Source organism: Schistocerca gregaria, chromosome 3 (assembly GCF_023897955.1).
Source record: "Schistocerca gregaria isolate iqSchGreg1 chromosome 3, iqSchGreg1.2, whole genome shotgun sequence".
In the NCBI taxonomy this organism is placed as follows: Eukaryota; Metazoa; Arthropoda; class Insecta; order Orthoptera; family Acrididae; genus Schistocerca; species Schistocerca gregaria.
Window position 1 is genome coordinate 477,872,918 of NC_064922.1, and position 18,377 is coordinate 477,891,294.

At 40.7% G+C, this 18,377-nt stretch overlaps 1 protein-coding gene across 1 annotated transcript in view; it reads left to right on the forward strand.

Annotated features, from left to right (window-relative positions):
• The first annotated feature begins 3,452 nt into the window (after positions 1–3,452).
• The window catches only part of LOC126355434 (dipeptidase 1-like), a 612,970-nt gene continuing 598,045 nt past the window's right edge, over positions 3,453–18,377 (forward strand). Inside the window, exons 1-2 of the mRNA XM_050005743.1 lie at positions 3,453–3,473; positions 6,157–6,315. Of these exons, the coding sequence (XP_049861700.1) occupies positions 3,453–3,473; positions 6,157–6,315 (180 nt within the window). The remainder of the gene's footprint in view (positions 3,474–6,156; positions 6,316–18,377) is intronic.

Consider the following 18,377-nt stretch of genomic DNA (forward strand, 5'->3'; position numbering starts at 1 on the left):
TTAGTCCGCCCAAGTAGGGCCTATGATGGAGGAATGTAATGTTTCATGCCCGATATGAGTCGCGTAAAAATGAGGTAGCATGATGATGCCAGAATGTCCTTTGTTACCCTACAACTACTTAGTCCGCCCAAGTAGGGCCTATGATGGAGGAATGTAATGTTTCATGCCCGATATGAGTCTCGTAAAAATGAGGTAGCATAATCATGCCAGAATGTCGTTTGTTTCCTTGTGTAAGCCTATCTGGTCACTACTCTCTTCACTAAGATTCATAAGATGGACCCTACTTTGCAAGTAGTTTCCCTCCAGTAATCGTCGACATTAAAGGACTATGATGTTGTAATGTTTTCACTTTTAACTTGCTAACAGAAAGTGTGTTTTTGCGCCGAATAATAAATTTTGTTAATCTATAAAACTACCAAGAACTGTTCTACCTAAAGTCATTTCCTCTCCACCATCACAGTTCCCACAAAAAAGGTAACGGGAAACATTAAGAAAGGCAACAATATAATTGTAAGATGATGTTCAGATACTCTAAACCTCCCACGAGTGTTGTCAGACTCTATCATAGGGGGTGTTTCCATTGTTCGTAAATCAAATCAAGGTTCCTAGCTGATTTCAGATCGCGATCGACCGGCAGTATTATTCGTAAAACTAGGAATCTGATATTTTTTCTTTAAAAAAAAGGAAAAACGAAAACTGACCACTAACACCAGTTGGCGAACAACTACCCTATACGACACTACAGAGAGTGTGAGCTTGAAACTGGAACATTTGCGCTTAGACATCGCCGAGAATCAGACACGCTGGACATAGTTCTTCATGTTATATTGAGATGACCGTCTAAGTTTAGGGGACTGATGACCTCATATGTTAAGTGCAATAGTTGTTCGAGCCGTTTGAACCATTATATTGAGATGCACCGGTAGGGTAAAGAAGAGCCCACTCGAGATCAACAGCCAGCAACCTATACATGAGGCACTGCACTAGTCATAACTAAAGTACGTGAAGTGTGACTCTTAACTAAAAGAGAGAACTATTGTTAGACATTTATGATTAATTCGGGAGACTCGCCCCTATTTAATCAGAACTTTAACTATTGCATCAAAATAAATGCTGATTTGCACATGCACTCGTCTACAGAAGTCTCTGGAGGCCCTTATTTAGACTGACGTGGTAGTGGAGTAGCCCAGAAGATTGGTTTTGTCAGTAAATGTTTTCGATTAATTATGCGCAGCAATAAGTCGGGTAATTTTTTCGCGGTTGGCGAAACAGTGGTATCTGTTTGTGACCTACGCCACTGCTCTACAGGACGGCCGTTCAGACTGCATGTTTGCTCACTTGAATGTTGCACCTCAGTGAACACAGGTCTTCAGACATGTCTGAAGATAGAGGCGCGAAACGCGTCGTGCATGTGTAGTAATACAACCGAGTTGAATTCACTTACATTGTACATTATTATGACTATGATTCACTGATTAGCCCGTCCTTGAATAACTGGAATATTTTACTAACTATTTTATGTATATGAAGTGACTATGATGCGGTATAGCCACAGAGGGGCTACTTCAGTAGTGGTGGCTTTTTTGGGGGCATAGTGGAACATAGCAGATATTTATTACACTCAGCTGGGAAATTTCGATACGATTCACACGCCCATCACATTTCACCATTGAAACTGCGAGGCAAAGTACGCCGCTTCCTCTCTTTCAGGTGATGCAAAAAGATGTTTTTCGTAATGGGGGTATTATGAAAGTAAGGCAGTGGTTGAAACATATTTAGATATTAGAATGGACAGGATTTTGCACCTGGATCGTTGTTAAATGTATTTGTTAACTACGGTTGAGTTTCAGATCTATTGCGCCAAATATATATTTGTTAACTGCGACTGCGATTGAGGTCTATTATTATAGGACTCTGAAGCAATGTCTCGTCATAAAATGTCAATACATATCGTTGCTTTTAAGAATTCGCTGTCCTCGTGTCAAAAAAGTTTACATATTCGATATCGCTGAAATCCTAGGCTCCTATCTTACTATATACATGGAATACGTAAACCTTGTTGACAAATGGAGAACGTTCTCTTAAAAGGTAGGATATGGATTCGCACACTTCATTTTGAGTATACTTGGAAAATCGCAGAACAAACATAATCTGTAACCGTGTTAATTACATACATTTAAGAACATTCCCGGAAGAAACTGTTTTAATTCCAAACTAGTGCACTTGTGCGAACTGAAATGTCACTCTTTTATCGATTTCTAATCGCCTTCTATTTCGTTTTGTTTCATCATTTCAGATTTTCTCTGGTTAACTGCCTCACTACTAACAGCTAATAGATATTCTTTCACCTAGACGTAAAACCTCGAACAATCCGTACTGGATATTTCAGTGAATTGTCTGTCATTAACGTTCCCGCTTCACTTCAATCGCGATATAACAGACCTGTTAAAAATTGTTATTGTTGAAGACATACGAAAAAAAGGTGAAGTGAGAAGCGATAAACTTCTACCTCAAACGACGTGTAACTTGAAGGGTGTTCAGTATTGTCAATTATTATGGTACATATTCTCGATCAAATTAATTTAAAAATGCTGACGCATACTGTAAAAGTTCTTTCAGTATTCATTCACAGGTACGACGTAGATAACATTGAGAGAGTACCTACCGATATTACGTTATCTATTTCTATAAAATAATCTGCGAGGAAGAATGAATAACCACTAAAGATTACAATTTCTGAACAATAAATGCGTCAAGTAATTTTGTTTCGAGTATAGTTAATTTAGGTTAGTTTTTTGTGCTGTTGAAGGACTATGTTCTGTTAGATTTCTTGTTCGTAAAGCTTATTTTTCTGGCAAACGTCTGAGGGTTTCGTTTGACTACCGAGGAGGTACTCGGTGTGGAGGACAGGAGGGGTCGGAATAATAAGGCCTCTTGTTCGCTGACCAGGATTTGTGTCAGGGTTATACAGGAAAATGTTTTGTAAATCTTTCTTAAAAATAACAGATGTAGACATATGAACAATGACCGCTTTGCAAACGTCGCTCTCAATGCTTGTTACTCTGAAAATACAACAGTACTGTAAGCACAGAAACGGGAATAATGCGAAGAATGTCATCAACATAAGTAGATCATTAGTGTGGAAATCAATGTTAAATCATCTTCTGTACTTAGTAGAAAGGCATTCTGCCCGCTTATGTACAAAGTACAACATCCAAAACAACAAAACACGACAAATTCAACCAAATTTTGTGATTGGAAGACTGCACTAGTCGAAACTAATAACAGTGAATTGTAAAATTTGTATAATCAAGACGGACCTTTACGAGTAAAATTTTTATATACAGAGAGTTATCAGTTTTTCTTTCCTTTTCCTTTTTTATTTATTCTTTTCATAGCGAATATTTTATCGTCTGTGTTAGAAGCAAGGTGGGGTAAATGCCTTCTTCGCTATGCCATTACCCGTGGTGGTAGTGAGTTGTACTGCTATATCTTTCGACGTCTTTAACCACAATGGTCGAAAATGCTAGTCGTTGCATCAGCTTATCTGTCGCGCCCAAAACTTCTCCACACTTCTTAGCTGTTTTGAAATTTGAAGAGGTCTCATACCACAATAAGAGATGTTGGCGAAAACTGTTCTTTATAGAAAGGAATACTCGCGTCTCGAAGACGAATGAAATTTTGTAATGTGTTTGTGCTCATATACATCCCACATCAACTGTAAATTGCAAAAGCACGCGCTCAGAATAGTTTTCTGATAACCATTACTCACAGTGATCCTTCCTCGTAGTGAAAAGTAATGGTCTTTCAGCAGTTCCACAACACTTGTACTTATAACTGAGCATTAATTTCCACTGCAAAGAACGCACCGTTCATACTTGTCTCAGTGAGCTCTTGTTTCATTCGAACTTTTGTACTGCCACAACCTTCACTGAAAAAAAACCTTGATTGTGACTTTTCTTTCCTTTTTTACACAGGTCTCCGTTTGTGTGACCTTCTAATTTATCTGTCTCACTTTTTATTTCTCTTTCTTTCTTTAACTCACTCTCGCTGTCTGTATATCTGTCTACCTCCTCTCTCCCTTCCCACTGTGGAATTCATCTTAGATGGCTTACGTTTCATACAAAATACAGGCTTCTACATACATGGTATAACCAATGAGGGCAGGACCCTTGCACGGAAACAAAAAGAAATATTAAACTAGTGCTCTAAAATGCGTATCCAAGAGCAAAGAGCGCTTGATCATCTTCCATACTGCAAAACGTGTCTTTTCTACTGTACGCTCTTTGTGTTCTGTATTTATGATGAAGTAGTATGGACCAAAACTCTAAAGATCTTCGAGTAAAAATTGGTTCTAAAGTGTTTACTTAAAGAGCTATGAGCACTTGTTTAATAGCAAGTGCCCATACCTCATAAAGTATGCGTTGTGGAGCCCATGTTTACCGTACACATTTTCTTGATTTGGTCCATACAGAATCCTCCCAAAATAAAGAAAGCCAACGGCTTTCAGCAAAAATGTGTACACAATACCGAAGATGAAATAGTGCTCTTAGCTCGCAATAAATGCCCGATTTTGCAAGATACAAACATCATCAAAATTTTTGCATCACCCCGATTCCCAGAACTCCTGAAGACAGACGTTGACTGTGGGTATTTTACCACAGGCACAGTCCCTCTGACTGTTCAGATATATCACTAAACACGCCCAAAGATGTAAACAACAATGCATGAGCAGCGTCTATTAGACGTAGAGAGTTCGACAGACTATCAGTTCCAGTTATTCCACCAGGAAGGAGGTAACGGCTCGTTTTGTCTGTAGTTCAACAATGCCTAGACGGTCAATATCACTGTTCCATTGCGTCAGCATTGATACTTTGTGCCAGGAAGAGGTCTCAACAAGAGAAGTGTCCAGGCATCCCGGAATTAACCAAACCGATGTTCTTCGGACATGGATGAGATACAAAGAGACAGGAACTGTCGATGACATGCCTCGTTCAGCCCTCCCAAGGGCTCCTACTGCTGTGGATGACCTCTACCTACGGTTTATGGCTCCGAGGAACCCTGACAGCAGCGCCAATATGTTGAATAATTTCTTGCGTGCAGCCACAGGATGTCGTGTTAGGACTCAACCTGTGTGCAATAGGCTGCATGATGCGCAACATCACTCTGACGTCCATGCCGCGGTCCATCTTTGTAACCATGTCACCATTCAGGGTCATACAGATTGGTCCAGAAATATGCCGAATTGGCCACTCAGGATTGGCATCACGTTCTCTTCACCGATGAGTGTCGCATATGCCTTCAACCAAGTAATCGTTGGAGACTTGTTTGGAGGCAACGCAGTCAGGCTGAACGCCTTAGACACACTGTGCAGCGAGTGCAACAAGGTAGGTCGACGTACGCCGCTAGTGGTCGTGGAAGACGCCGTAACGGCTGTACGATACGCCAACCATATCGGCCGCATATTAGTGAGGCATTCGTGTTCATGGACAACAATTCGCGCCCCCATCGCGCACATCTTGTGAATGACTTTCTTCAGGATAACGACATTGCTCGACTAGAGTGCCCAGCATGTTCTCCAGACATGAACAGTATCGAACATGCCTTGGACAGATTGAAAAGGGTTGTTTATGGACGACGTGACCCACCAACAACTCTCAGGGATCTACGCCGAATTGCCGTTTAGGAGTGTGACATTCAGGACCAACAGTGCCTTGAAGTTGTGGATAGTATGCCACGACAAATATAGGCACTCATCAATGCAACAGGACGTGCTACTGGGTATTAGAGGTACCGGTGCGTACAGCAATCTGGAACACCACCACTGAAGGTTTCACTGTATGGTGGTTTTCATTAGCAATAAAAAGGGCGGAAATGATATTTATGTTGATCTCGATTCCAATTTTCAGTACAGGTTGCGGAACTCTGGGAACCGAGGTGCCACAACTTTTTTGAAGTGTTATTTATTTCTTGTTTTTATGTAAGGAACATGTTCTCGAAGTATGTAATTCCCCTTTGTACAACTACCGTTACAGAAACGTCGTCGTCTTTAGCTCATATGGTAGAGCTAATACTGAGCAGGCTGTGAGCAGGGTAGTTGCCCAGAAGAATACTGGAGGATGCCAAGTGACTACAGCTTGTGGTGTGTGATTCCAGCTGCGGAGGTTGGGCTCTGGAGGCCGCGGCTCAGTGCCTGTGTCGCTGGAGGACAGCTGCTGCCTGGAGCTGGACATGGACCGCGACATGCGCAGGCACATCCAGCACTGCGCCTGCGCGTGCAACCACATGGGCTACGGGAACTTCCGCGACTTCCAGGTAACACTGCTGCCGCCGTACTCTGCCTGCATTAACCGCACGAGGAACACAAGAGTGCTATGTTTGTGTAAATGGGTTTTTGGATGTGGTTAAAAGAGTTCAAGATATTCCAAAAGCAATCACTCTTTGTCTTCCTCACAAACATTATCCCTTTATTTATCGCCTCAATAGATTTTTCAGTATACAGCAAGATATTAAAAGGTATACATTGCAACAACGTAGTGAAACTTAGACGTGTAGTTTTCAAAATCAATACAAATAACTTTGTCACCTCCTACATAATTCGAGAACACCATCTGACAACCTTGCACAAGACGACTTGATCGAGGCAACGAAGAAGGCAAGTGGAAATGCTGCTTTCTGGAGTAGCTGAGCAGACACAGAAACGAATATATCAGTTCCCTAGACGGACAAAAGCAGTTCCACACTGCAGAAAGTAAATAGTTTTCCCATTGCGTGGCAGTGGTTCCTTGTAATATGTGCACTCAATCACTTTCTTACACCTTTTTAAGGTTTGTGTAGTATGAGCTATTTGTAATTTTGGTGGTCAACGTAACATTGCGTTTGAGGTTTTGGCTGAAATTTGTGTACTGTGCTGTTTCGATCTGTGTCACTTCCACGTTTAAAATCCAGCTGCTTGGAATGTAACAGCTGCAACCTTCTGACAGTGTGATTATTTTATTAAGAACTTTTTAATATATCTCAGTTAAAAAGTACACGTACTTTTTAATAACCGTGTCTTTGATTATGGACACACTGTCACTAAACCACCTGCCGAGAAAATAGTTTACTTTGTGCCATGTAGAACTGCGTCTGTCAGTTTCGGCACTGTTGGTATTAACGAAATACAGTAGGAGGCGACAGAAAATTTCCTATTGATTTCGACAAGAATTTTTCAAAGTATCATTGCATTGTTTGTACGTCTTTTAACATCTAGTCTTACATTCTATATTTTATACAACAGATCTGATGATGGGTTCCTTCCGAATTGTGTAATGAGATGGTAAATAAGAAACTATGTATTGGTGACCAAGACCATGTATTACCATTTACTGTTAAAGATGGTTGCAGATCTTATGAGAGAGAGACAGGGGATTATAGTCTAAACTGATACAGCTGCTTCCCCATTTTCATTCACCGGCAGATTCACCCACTCATTCATGAACAATGGTAAATTTCTTACCATTTGCGGCATTAAAATTTGTTACTAAAATTCTAACTCAACAACAGTCAAAAAGGAAAGTGTGGCTAACTGAACAGTTAAAAAAAACATGAACCAGCCACATAAGTAATACACAGAAACTTGTTGCCTAGTAGACTGGATCACATTCGTCCCATTTTCAGCTAAATCACAGGAAAGATCAGTTGGTGGACTAATTCGGCCCCTCTGTCCCCATAGAAATTATGTTTCTTCAAAATGTGATGAACTATAATCGGCATTCGGCAAGCACCACCCATTAGAAGGACCTCTCGCCAGAGCAGGAAGCCATGTGCCATCGGTCTATAGTCTATCCGGAGAGGAAGAGGAAATACCTCTTGTCACCTAAGTGGCTGGATAAAGGAACGCCACGGCGAAGTAGTTAGTTTTAGCAATGACAATTTATTTTCCCTTCGAACGACTCGTCTTTCTAACGACGCATGACGCTATATCTGAATGGCGAGGACATAGATACAACTTAGGGGGAAACACATTTACCCATCTGATTTTGAATTCACACTTCCTTGGCCACCATACGCAGAAACAGCAGATCAGTTGTCTTTCTCTTCTAACACGCCGTAATTGCTCTAGGAAGCATCGAACTGTCACATGCGTTGCCAACTTAAGAAGAGAAACTAAAACAGCAATAAATTCGAGGTATTTTTTGCACGTAGTTCCCTACGGTTTATCTTTAAGAAACTTCGTATTTCAACCGCATAGAGCATCTGATTAATAATTCTTTATTTACTACCGTGTTAAATGTTCAGGACATATACATTTCTCTTACAGATATTTCCAACAGCCTATATGGCAACATTATTCTTATGGCGTCATCCTCCATCACTGCTGTCGATAGTAAGACATTGCACACTAACAATTACCGATACAGCCAGTCTTCGTCTGGTATCGTGATCGTATTCCACATTCCCATGTGAAGGCATCATACACACTAACAAAGCAACTCTTGGGGGTTGAAGGATGACATTTTTATAGTGTATTAAATTACTTGCTGAAACCACTGACAAGAGCCTGTGTCAGTAGTACACGAGATAGCATTACAAGTGCTCTCTTACTAGACACTCTAGTGTGTGGTACTGTGTCTCTTTGATCCACTACAAATCGACGGACATTCACAGGAATAAATATGTTATTAACAAAGACACCTTGCTTCCCAGCAAAACTGTACCAAACCTTGAGAAGGCGTACAGTTTCAACTGTTTCTACAGCCGTTTCTTGTAGTACAGCCCACTAACATCCGCCACCACAGTGTAATTCTGAATCGCTTCATGTCGGCGCACACTCCGCTGCAGTTGAAAATCTCATTCTGGTCTCTAGATCTTTCTGCACGAAGGCTTGTCTGTTTCGAGCTAAAATGCCATTTTCACTTAATTCCACGACTAGGTGGAGTTGACTATTATGACATCCGTTGGCCAACTGTCAGCTTCCTGTTGTGAAATGTGGTTATTATATTCACGTAGCTGTTGTAATGTGAAATTTTTTTGTCATGTTATTATTACCATGAAGAAAGTTCTTATACTAGTTGAACGATGTCATGTAGTAGCGAGGGAAACTTCATTTGTAGAAAAAGCGTACATTGTGCTTTCTACGTGTACTGGGTACGAGTAGATAAGTACTACAGTCGCTGAAGAAGAAAGTGAAATGACTTGTTGATTCGAAGAAAAAAAAATTAAACAGCAAGCTTTGTCGTATTCGGGATATACTCAACGCTTTGCTCTATTTCGATTTGAAATGCATTGCAAAAACACTGCATTCATGGTTTTTTCGTTTGTAACTTACTTATTCTCCCTTACTTATCGAAACAATGAAGAAGAATAATATGACCGGTTGGAATATCAATTTCAGAATGAACGCTTAAATATATTTTATCCAAGATGATAATTCTGATATGCAAAGTCAAGCGTGTTATCCTTCTTTCCCAACTCCATTTTTTTCCTTTACCTGATTTACAAATATTTTGTTTGCTGCCGTGCTCTACATCGTCGATAAAAACTCCTGCCATATCCAGACCACATCAGTCGGCGACCCGCGTGTAACTGGCGCCCAGAATTTAAAGGTCATGAAGGTCAGATATTGTCTTCCGATCGGACGTTAATCCCACTACATTTGATCGCTCTATATTCAGAAGTATCCGAAAAGTTCAAAGGTCGAGCAGAGGCGATAATTATCTTACTGTATTCCGGGACGCCGTGTTTCTGGCTGTCCATTCTTTTGCTACGTCAGCGCCCGTTGCCTCTGTTACCGACCTTCGCTGCAGCTGGACTCAGTGCGAACGGGGGCTAGATCTGGCGGCTCTGTCAGCTGTGCGGAAAGCGTGCGCACATCAAAGACAGTGTTCGCTATCACTTCAGCAGGGCACACGCCAACAGAAGCGCTTTAAAAACTGGCCCTGCGTTAGCGGGTTTACTCTACGGTCCGTTCCCGGCACCAAAGTCAATCTGGAAAGCACAATCGGGCGTTTCATGTTACGGTTCTTTGGTCAAACTAACGCTTGGATGATTTTAAAATTGCATTCCTGTCAATACAAGGACTGCATATATTCTTTTAACTGTCGCTTGCTGGTGGAAAGCGGACATATTTGCTACGTAAAAGCTGTTTGTGTTTCTAGTTTTATCCTGTAGAAGCATTTTTCCTTTCAGGTGAGATACTTTACAGCACGTACACTTGATGTAGCTATCGTCGCACAAGAAGTCCTTGGCGAAGAGGCGTGCTTCTAAAGAGACGTCTTCGGCGCATGAGGGGATATCTGCGAATAATTGATTCGAACGCTATCAAGGTTCCCTGGTTGCACTGCAGCGTCAAAAGAAGTGCTTCCTGTATGTTTTTCTACATCTGCAATATACTCTGCAGGTCACCTAAGGATGTGTGGTGGTGGGTACGTCTGGTACCACGAATTGATCTCTCCTACCCTGTTTTACACCGAACGAGGTGGCGCAGTGGTTAGACACTGGACTCGCATTCAGGAGGACGACGGTTTAATCTCGCGTCCGGCCATCCTGATTTAGGTTTTCCGTGATTTCCCTAAATCACTCCAGGCTAATGCCGGGATGGTTCCTCTGAAAGGGCACGGCCGACTTCCTTCCCCATCCTTCCCTAATCCGATGAGACCGATGACCACGCTGTCTGGTCTCCTTCCCCAATCCAACCAAACTATCCTGTTTTACTTGTGAACGGTACATGGGAAGAATAATTGTCGGTAAGCCACTTATCAGCTCTGATTTCTTGAATTTCCTCGTTGTCTGAGGCAGGAAGGAATATGTTCTCTAACTAATCGCAAAAAAATGCTCTTTCCGAATTTCAATAGGAAACCTCTCCATGATGCATAACCCCTCATTTGTAATGGCTGCCACTGGAGTTTGTTGAGCATCTGTGGTCATCAGTCCCCTAGAACTTAGAACTACTTAAACCTAACTAACTTAAGGACATCACACACATCCATGCCCGAGGCAGGATTCGAACCTGCGACCGTAGCAGTCGCATGGTTCCGGACTGCGCGCCTAGAACCGCTAGACCACCGCGGCTGGTTGTTGAGCATCTCTGTAACACTCTCGAGCCGAGTAAACGATCCCATGTTTAAACTCACCGTTCTTCGTTGGCTCGTCTCTACCTCCTCTACCAGGCCTCCGTGATAAAAATTTCAGACTCGTGAACAACACTCACGAATCGGTCGAGCAACCGCCTTATAAGCCTCTTCCTTCTTGGATGAGTTACATTTCCATATGATTCTTGCTACGAATCTGTCTGGTGTCTGATTTCCATACTGTACGAATCTCAGTCTGGTGTCTGATTTTCCTACTGTTTCATGGGGTCACTCCACTTCAGATCGTTCTGGATACTTATTACTGGAAATTGTACTGTAGATACAGTTTGCAGCAAATTGTCATAAATAGTGTTCTTGTAAAGTATTGTTTTCCCCTACGTACGTGCAATATGTTACATTTATTTGGTGTTATGGGTCAACTGCGCGGGCCTGCATCATTCATCAGTTCGCTGCAAGTCGTTCTACAAATCAGCACTGCATTCTGGATTTGCTGCTTTTTTATACACAACCGTATTATCTGCGAACAGTCGTAAAAAGCTTCCGACGTTTTCTACTAGATCATTCTATGTATGTGTACACACTTAAAGTGGATGACGATAGCGTCTTCGTACAATTTGCCTTGAGTAAACGCTCTAATCATTGTTAACAATGTTCGTGCATCCGAGACCTACGCCCATCATCAAGATGAGAAGCTGACTGAATTGAAACTACCTGACACCACGAGACAGTCACATACAGCGTAGACGATAGTAAAGTTATCTTCATTACTTGAGTATTGGCGCGCAATCCTACCACCGGTATAGCAGTTCTAAATTGTCGTAGCTTCGTTAGGAAAGTACCAGAGTCCTGGCGCTGATAGAAAGCACTGAGGCTCAAATCATTACAGGTTCTGAAAGCTACCTTAAGCCTGGACATAAGCTCAGGGGGGGGACCTAAGTAGTTTACCTTGTAGGGAAATTGATCTAGATAGTTCTATTGAGTTAGCATGGGTAGATGTCATTCTTGGCAACCGGAATAAAGTAATAATTATGTTCTTCTGCCGACCTGCCAACTGTTATCCGACTCATACAATTATAATTTGTGGTGACTACGAGATTATCCGCGATATATTGGTGAAAATACATGTTTAAATACGGAGGTATGCATAAACCATCATCCCAGACTGTGCTAAACACATTTAGTTCATGAGCAAACACGGATAGTAAACGGTTGTTAAAGGTCACGTGACGTCTTAGCAACAAATAATCCTCAGCTAATAACGAGCTTCAGAATGGATACACGGATTAGCGAACACAGTATTGTCGTAGGAAGGCTGATTACCGTAACTCCTAAAACTACCAAAAATAAACGAAATAGCGGATAAAAATTCGCTTGACGCCTTCATAAGAGAAAATCTCTACTCCTTCCGAATTAACAATGTAAGAGTAGACCAGATGTACCTTCAATTCAAAGAAATAGTATCGACAGCAATTGAGAGATTTAAAACAAGCAAATTAACAAAAGACGGAGCTTATCCGTCATGGTACACGAAACAGGTCAGAATACTGTCACAGAAACAACAGAAAAAGTATGCAAAATTTAAACTAAAGCCTAATCCCCAAGATTGGCGATCTTTAAAACAAGATCAATATTTAGCTCTATCTTCAAAGCGAGAGGCTTATAATACTTTCCACAACGAAACTCTGTGTAGAAACCTGGGTCCAAAGAAATTCTGGTCATACGTAAAGTATGCTAGCGCCAGGACATAATCAGTGCCGTATGCATGATAACAATGGAAATATTAACGACGATAGTGCTGTTAAAGCGGAGTAACTAAACACAACCTTCTGAAATTCCATCACCAAAGAAGACGAAGCAAATATTCTAGAATTCGAATCAAGAATAGCTGCCAAGAAAAGTAACTTAGAAGTAGAGATCATCGGAGAAGTGAAGCAACTTTAGTCACATCATAAAAGCAAGTCTTCCGGTCCAGATTGTACATCAATTATGGTTAACAATGGTATACAAACACTCGCTCGACGGAAGATCTGCCCCTAAAGACTGGGAAGTTGCACCTGTCGCATCAGCGTTCAAGAAAGGCAATGGCAATAATGTACTAAATTACAGCCACATATCATTAATGTCGAAATGCAGCAGGATTTTGGAACATATATTGTGTTCGAATACTATGAATTTTTTGAAGAGAACGTTCTATTTACATATAGCCAATATTGACTTCGAAAACATCGTTCTTGTTAGAAATTAAACTAGCTGTTTACTCACACGAATTGTTGAGTGTTATCGACAAGATATTTCGAACTGATCCCGTATTTCTAGATTTCTACAAGGTTTTTGACACCGTTCATCAAAGGCGGCTTGGAATAAAATTTCGCTTATGTGGAATATCGTCTCAGTTATGCGACTGGATTCCTGATTTCCTGACAGACAGAACAAACTTCGTACTAATTTACAGCAAGTCATCCAGTAAAATAAGAGTGATTTCTGTCGGTCCCCAAGGTAGTGTTATAGGGCCTCTGCTGTTCCTTATTAATGAAAACGATGTAGAACACAATCTGAGCATCCGTCATATGTTGTTTGCAGATGATGCTGTCGTTCATTGCCTTGTAGTCATCAGATGATCAAAACCAACGGCAATATGATTTAGATGTGTATGGCTCCAAAAAATGGCAACTGACCCTAAATAATGAAAAGTGTCAGGTCAGCTTCATGAGTGCTAAAAGGAATCCGTTAATTTTCGGTTACACGATAAATAAACCAATTCTAATGGCCGTAAATTCAAGTAAATACCTAGGAATTATAATTTAGCACAACTTAAATTGTAAACAACAAGGAAAATGATCTAGGGAAGGCCAAATAATGCGTTTTATTGGCAGTACACTTAAAAGATGTAACAGATCTGATAAAGAGGCTGTCTACACTACGCTTGTCCATCCTCTTTTGGAGTACTGCTGCGGGAATGCTTACCAGATAGGATTAACGAGGTACATCTAGAAAGTTTAAAGAAAAGCAGTGCTCTTTGTATCATCGAGAAGTAGGGGATCTCCTACGGACGTGATACAGGATTTGGAGTGGGCATTATTAAAACAAATGTGTTCCTCTTTGTGGCGGAATCTTTGCACGAAGTATCAATCACGAACTTTCTCATCCGAATTCGAAAATATTTTGCTGGCGCGACCTATATAGGGAGAAACGAACCTCATAATAAAATAAGGTAAGTCAAAGCACGAACAGAAAGATATAGGTGTTTGTCTACTCCGCGAGCTGTTCGAAAGTGGAATAATAGAAAATTATTATGAAGGAGGTTCAATGAACCCTCTGGTTCGATGAGCCCTCTGCCAAACACTTGTGATTTCCAGAGAAGCCATGTAGGTGTAGATGTAGGCGTAGAGGGCAGCGACGCCACATTTGCTTTTGTCAGCTACACGTAGTGGACCACGGGTTGTCTGAGAGTGGGACAGCTATGGTTGCGGTAAATATCCATGTAATCATTATATCTCCAATTTTTTGTTTACGTTTTGGTTTAACAATCAGTCATTATCTTGGCAGTCAGGCCGTCTCCTGCATCTAGCAATGCATGCCACACCTTTTATGTTTGCAAACATTATGATAAATAAGTTAAAAGTTACATTTAATATATCTCATAAAGCATTTAGGAAGCACTGTAGTACAAAGAGTTAGGCAAAAACCTCACTTTACATCCGTTCAGGAGAAGTAAAAGTTTAAAAACAAATACATGTGCCGGCCGGTGTGGCCGTGCGGTTCTAGGAGCTTCAGTCTGGAACCGCTTGACTGATACGGTCGCAGGTTCGAATCCTGCCTCGGGCATGGATGTGTGTGATGTCCTTAAGTTAGTTAGGTTTAAGTAGTTCTAAGTTCTAGGGGACTGATGACCACAGATGTTAAGTCCCATAGTGCTCAGAGCCATTTGTACCAAATACATGTACTGCAAATGCGAGTGTTTATATCTCACAACTAGATATTAAATACCATATTTATAAGAAGGTTAGCAGCACTTCTGGAATCTACATGTGGTCTACTCTGACAAAGAGATACATCTATGAGGTGAAAGACAATGGCATTAAGGAAATAGCCTTGCAAGTGCCTGTCAGTTTGCTGCAGGATATACATATTGAAGATAAAAAGTACGTTAATCTTTCCTGCAGCACTAACTTGCCTGTCATCATTTTCAGGAACTAAATTACAAAAAGTAAATGAATTACTGACCAGATAAAATTGTAAACCGTCATATTCATAAAAAGTACCAATCTTTGAAGATCCACTTCTTTCTGTCTTCCATCTATAAGACTCTTCATAACCAGTTGTAATGTATCGCTTCTTCCTGGTGAGTTGTTCAGATTAGTCAAATTAGAGCTCGCACTGCCATGTCTTTAATTAAGCACTGTCGCTTTGGTACTCGTTTACCAAAGCTCCTCTTGATTATGTCACACAGCCTTTGGATAAGATCTTTTCTTTTCAATCAGCAACCTTCTACATCTACATCTGCATCTACATGGATACTCTGCAAATTGCATTTAAGTGCCTGGCAGTGTTCATTAAACCTTCTTCACATTTCTCTAATATTCCAGTCTCGTACAGAGCGCGGAAAGAACGAAATTATGTATCTTTCCATGTGATATCTGATTTCCCTTATTTTACCATGGTGATCGCTTCTCCCTATGTAGGTCGGTGTTAACAAAATCGTTTGTCATTCGGAGGACAAAGTTGGTGATTGAAATTTCGTGAGAAATTCATCAACAAAAAACGCCTTTGTTCTAAAGATGTCCATCGCAAATCCTGTAGAATTTCAGTGACACTCTCTCCCTTATTTCGCGACAATACAAAACGTGCTGCCCTTATTTGAAGTTTTTCGACGTACTCCGACACAGCTATCTAGTAAGGATCCCACACCGCGCAGCAGTATTGTAAAAGAGGTCGGACAAGCGTAGTGTAGGCGGTGTATTTATAGATGTGTTACATTTTCTAAGTGTCCTGCCAATAAAAGGCAGTCTTTGGTTAGCCTTCCCCACAGCGTTTTCTGTGTGTTCCTTCAAATTCAAGTTGTTAATAATTGTAACTCCTATGTACTTAGTTGAATTTACAGCCTTTAGATTTGACTGAATATCGTGCAACGGAAGTTTAAAGGATTCCTTTTAGTACTCATGTGGATGACCTCAAAATTTTCGTTCCTTAGGGTGAACAGCCAATTCTCGCAACATACAGATGTCTTTTATAAATTGTTTTGCAATTTCTTTTGATCATCTGATGACTTTACTAGCCGATAAACGACAGCGTTATCTGCAAAAAGCCTAGGACGGTTGCTGAGATTGTCTCCCGGATCGATTATTTAGATCAGGAATATGAAGGGGCCTATAACAATACCTTAAGAAACGCCCGAATTCACTTTTGTGTTTTTCGATGACTTTCCCTCTATTACTATATACTGTGACCTGTCTGGTAGCAAATCACGAATCCAGTCACATAACTACGCCGATACTCCATAAGTACGCAATATCACTACAACCCGCTTGTGTTGTACGACATCAAAAGCCTGCAGGAAATCCAGAAATACGGATTCGATTCGAGATCGATTGTCAGTATCATTGAATATTTCGTACGAGTTAAGTTCATGCGAATAAAGAGCTAGTTGCATTTCACAAGAACGGTGTCTTCTAAATCCCTGTTGACTGTGTGTCGATAGACCGTTTTCTTCGAAGTTATTCATAATGTTTGAACAGAATATACTTTCCAAAATCCTGCTGCTACCGATGTTAGTGATATGGGCCTGCAATTTAGTGGATTACTTCTACTACCATTCTAGAGTAGGCTATTGGTGTGACCTGTGCTAATTTCCAGTCTTTGGGTACTGATCTTTTGTCGACTGAACGGTTATATATGATAGTTCAGTATGGAACTATTGCATCAGCATACTCTGAAATGAACCTAATTGGTATACAGTCTGGACCAGAAGAATTTCTTTTATTAAGTGATTTAAGTTGCTTCACTACTCCGATGTTAACTACTTCTATGTTACTCATGTTGACAGCTGTTCTTGATCTGAACTCTAGAATAATTCTTCATCTGCTGTGGTCAAGGAATTTACGAAGGCTGTCTATAGTAACTCTGCTTTGGCAGCATCGTCTTCGATAGCATGCCCATTGCTATCGCGCAGAGAAGACATTGATTGTCTTGCGGCTTGCGTACTTGACATACGACCAGAATCTCTTTGGATTTTCTTCCAGGTTTCGAGACAAAATTTTGCTGTGGAAACTATTATAAGCCTCTCGAATTGAAGTCCACACTAAATTTCGAGTTTCTCTAAAAGAATGTCAATCTTGGAGGTTTTGCATCTGTTTAAATCTGTCATATTTTTCATTGTCTCTGTAACAGTGTTCTGACCCGTATTGTGTACCAAGGAGGATCAGCTCCGTCGTTTGTTATTTGCTATAAATCTTTCAATTGTTGCCGAAACTATTTCTTTAAATTCAAGCCACATATGGTGTACTCTTGGTCTTCATTTGGAAGGAGTGGATATTCTCTCAGGAAGGCGTCAAGTGAAATTTTATCGGCTTTTTTGATCAGATACATTTTTCGTTTACGTTTGAAGAATTTGCGAGTTATAATATTCAATCTCGCTACGAATACCCTGTGTCCACTAACCCTTCTATCCGTTTTGATGCTCGTTATTATCTCAGGGTTATTTGCTGTTAAGAGGCAAATGTGTTTTCACAACCGATTACTATTCGCACGAGCTCATGAACTAACTGCTCGAAATGATTTTCTGGGAATGCGTTTAGGACAACTTCAGATAGTGTTTTGTGTGTACCTCCGGAATTAAACACGTATCCCCGCCAACATATCTAGGGTAAATTAAAGTTACCATCAAATGTAATTTTGTGAGTCGGGTACGTGTTTGAAACCAAACCCAAGTTATCTCTGAACCTTTCAGCAATTGCAACATCTGTATTGGGAGGTTGGTAAAGAGATTCAATCATTATTTTATTCTGACTGCCATGAATGATTTTTTCTGACTGGGTTCGTACGGCCCGCCACCAATTCTTCTCTTGTACCAAACTCTTCATCTCAGAACAGCATTTAAAACCTACGCCGTGAATTATTTTCTGGATCTACTTTAACCTCTGGCTTCCTATATAGCTTTTACCATCGGAGCTGCCCCTAATACAGTACCAGTTAGTGGCTGATATCTTGACAAATGTCCTATAATCTTGCCCTTCTTTTCACTGATTTCCATATATCCACTTCCTCTACGATTTTTCACAGAATTTACTTATTCCTTACTTTACCAGT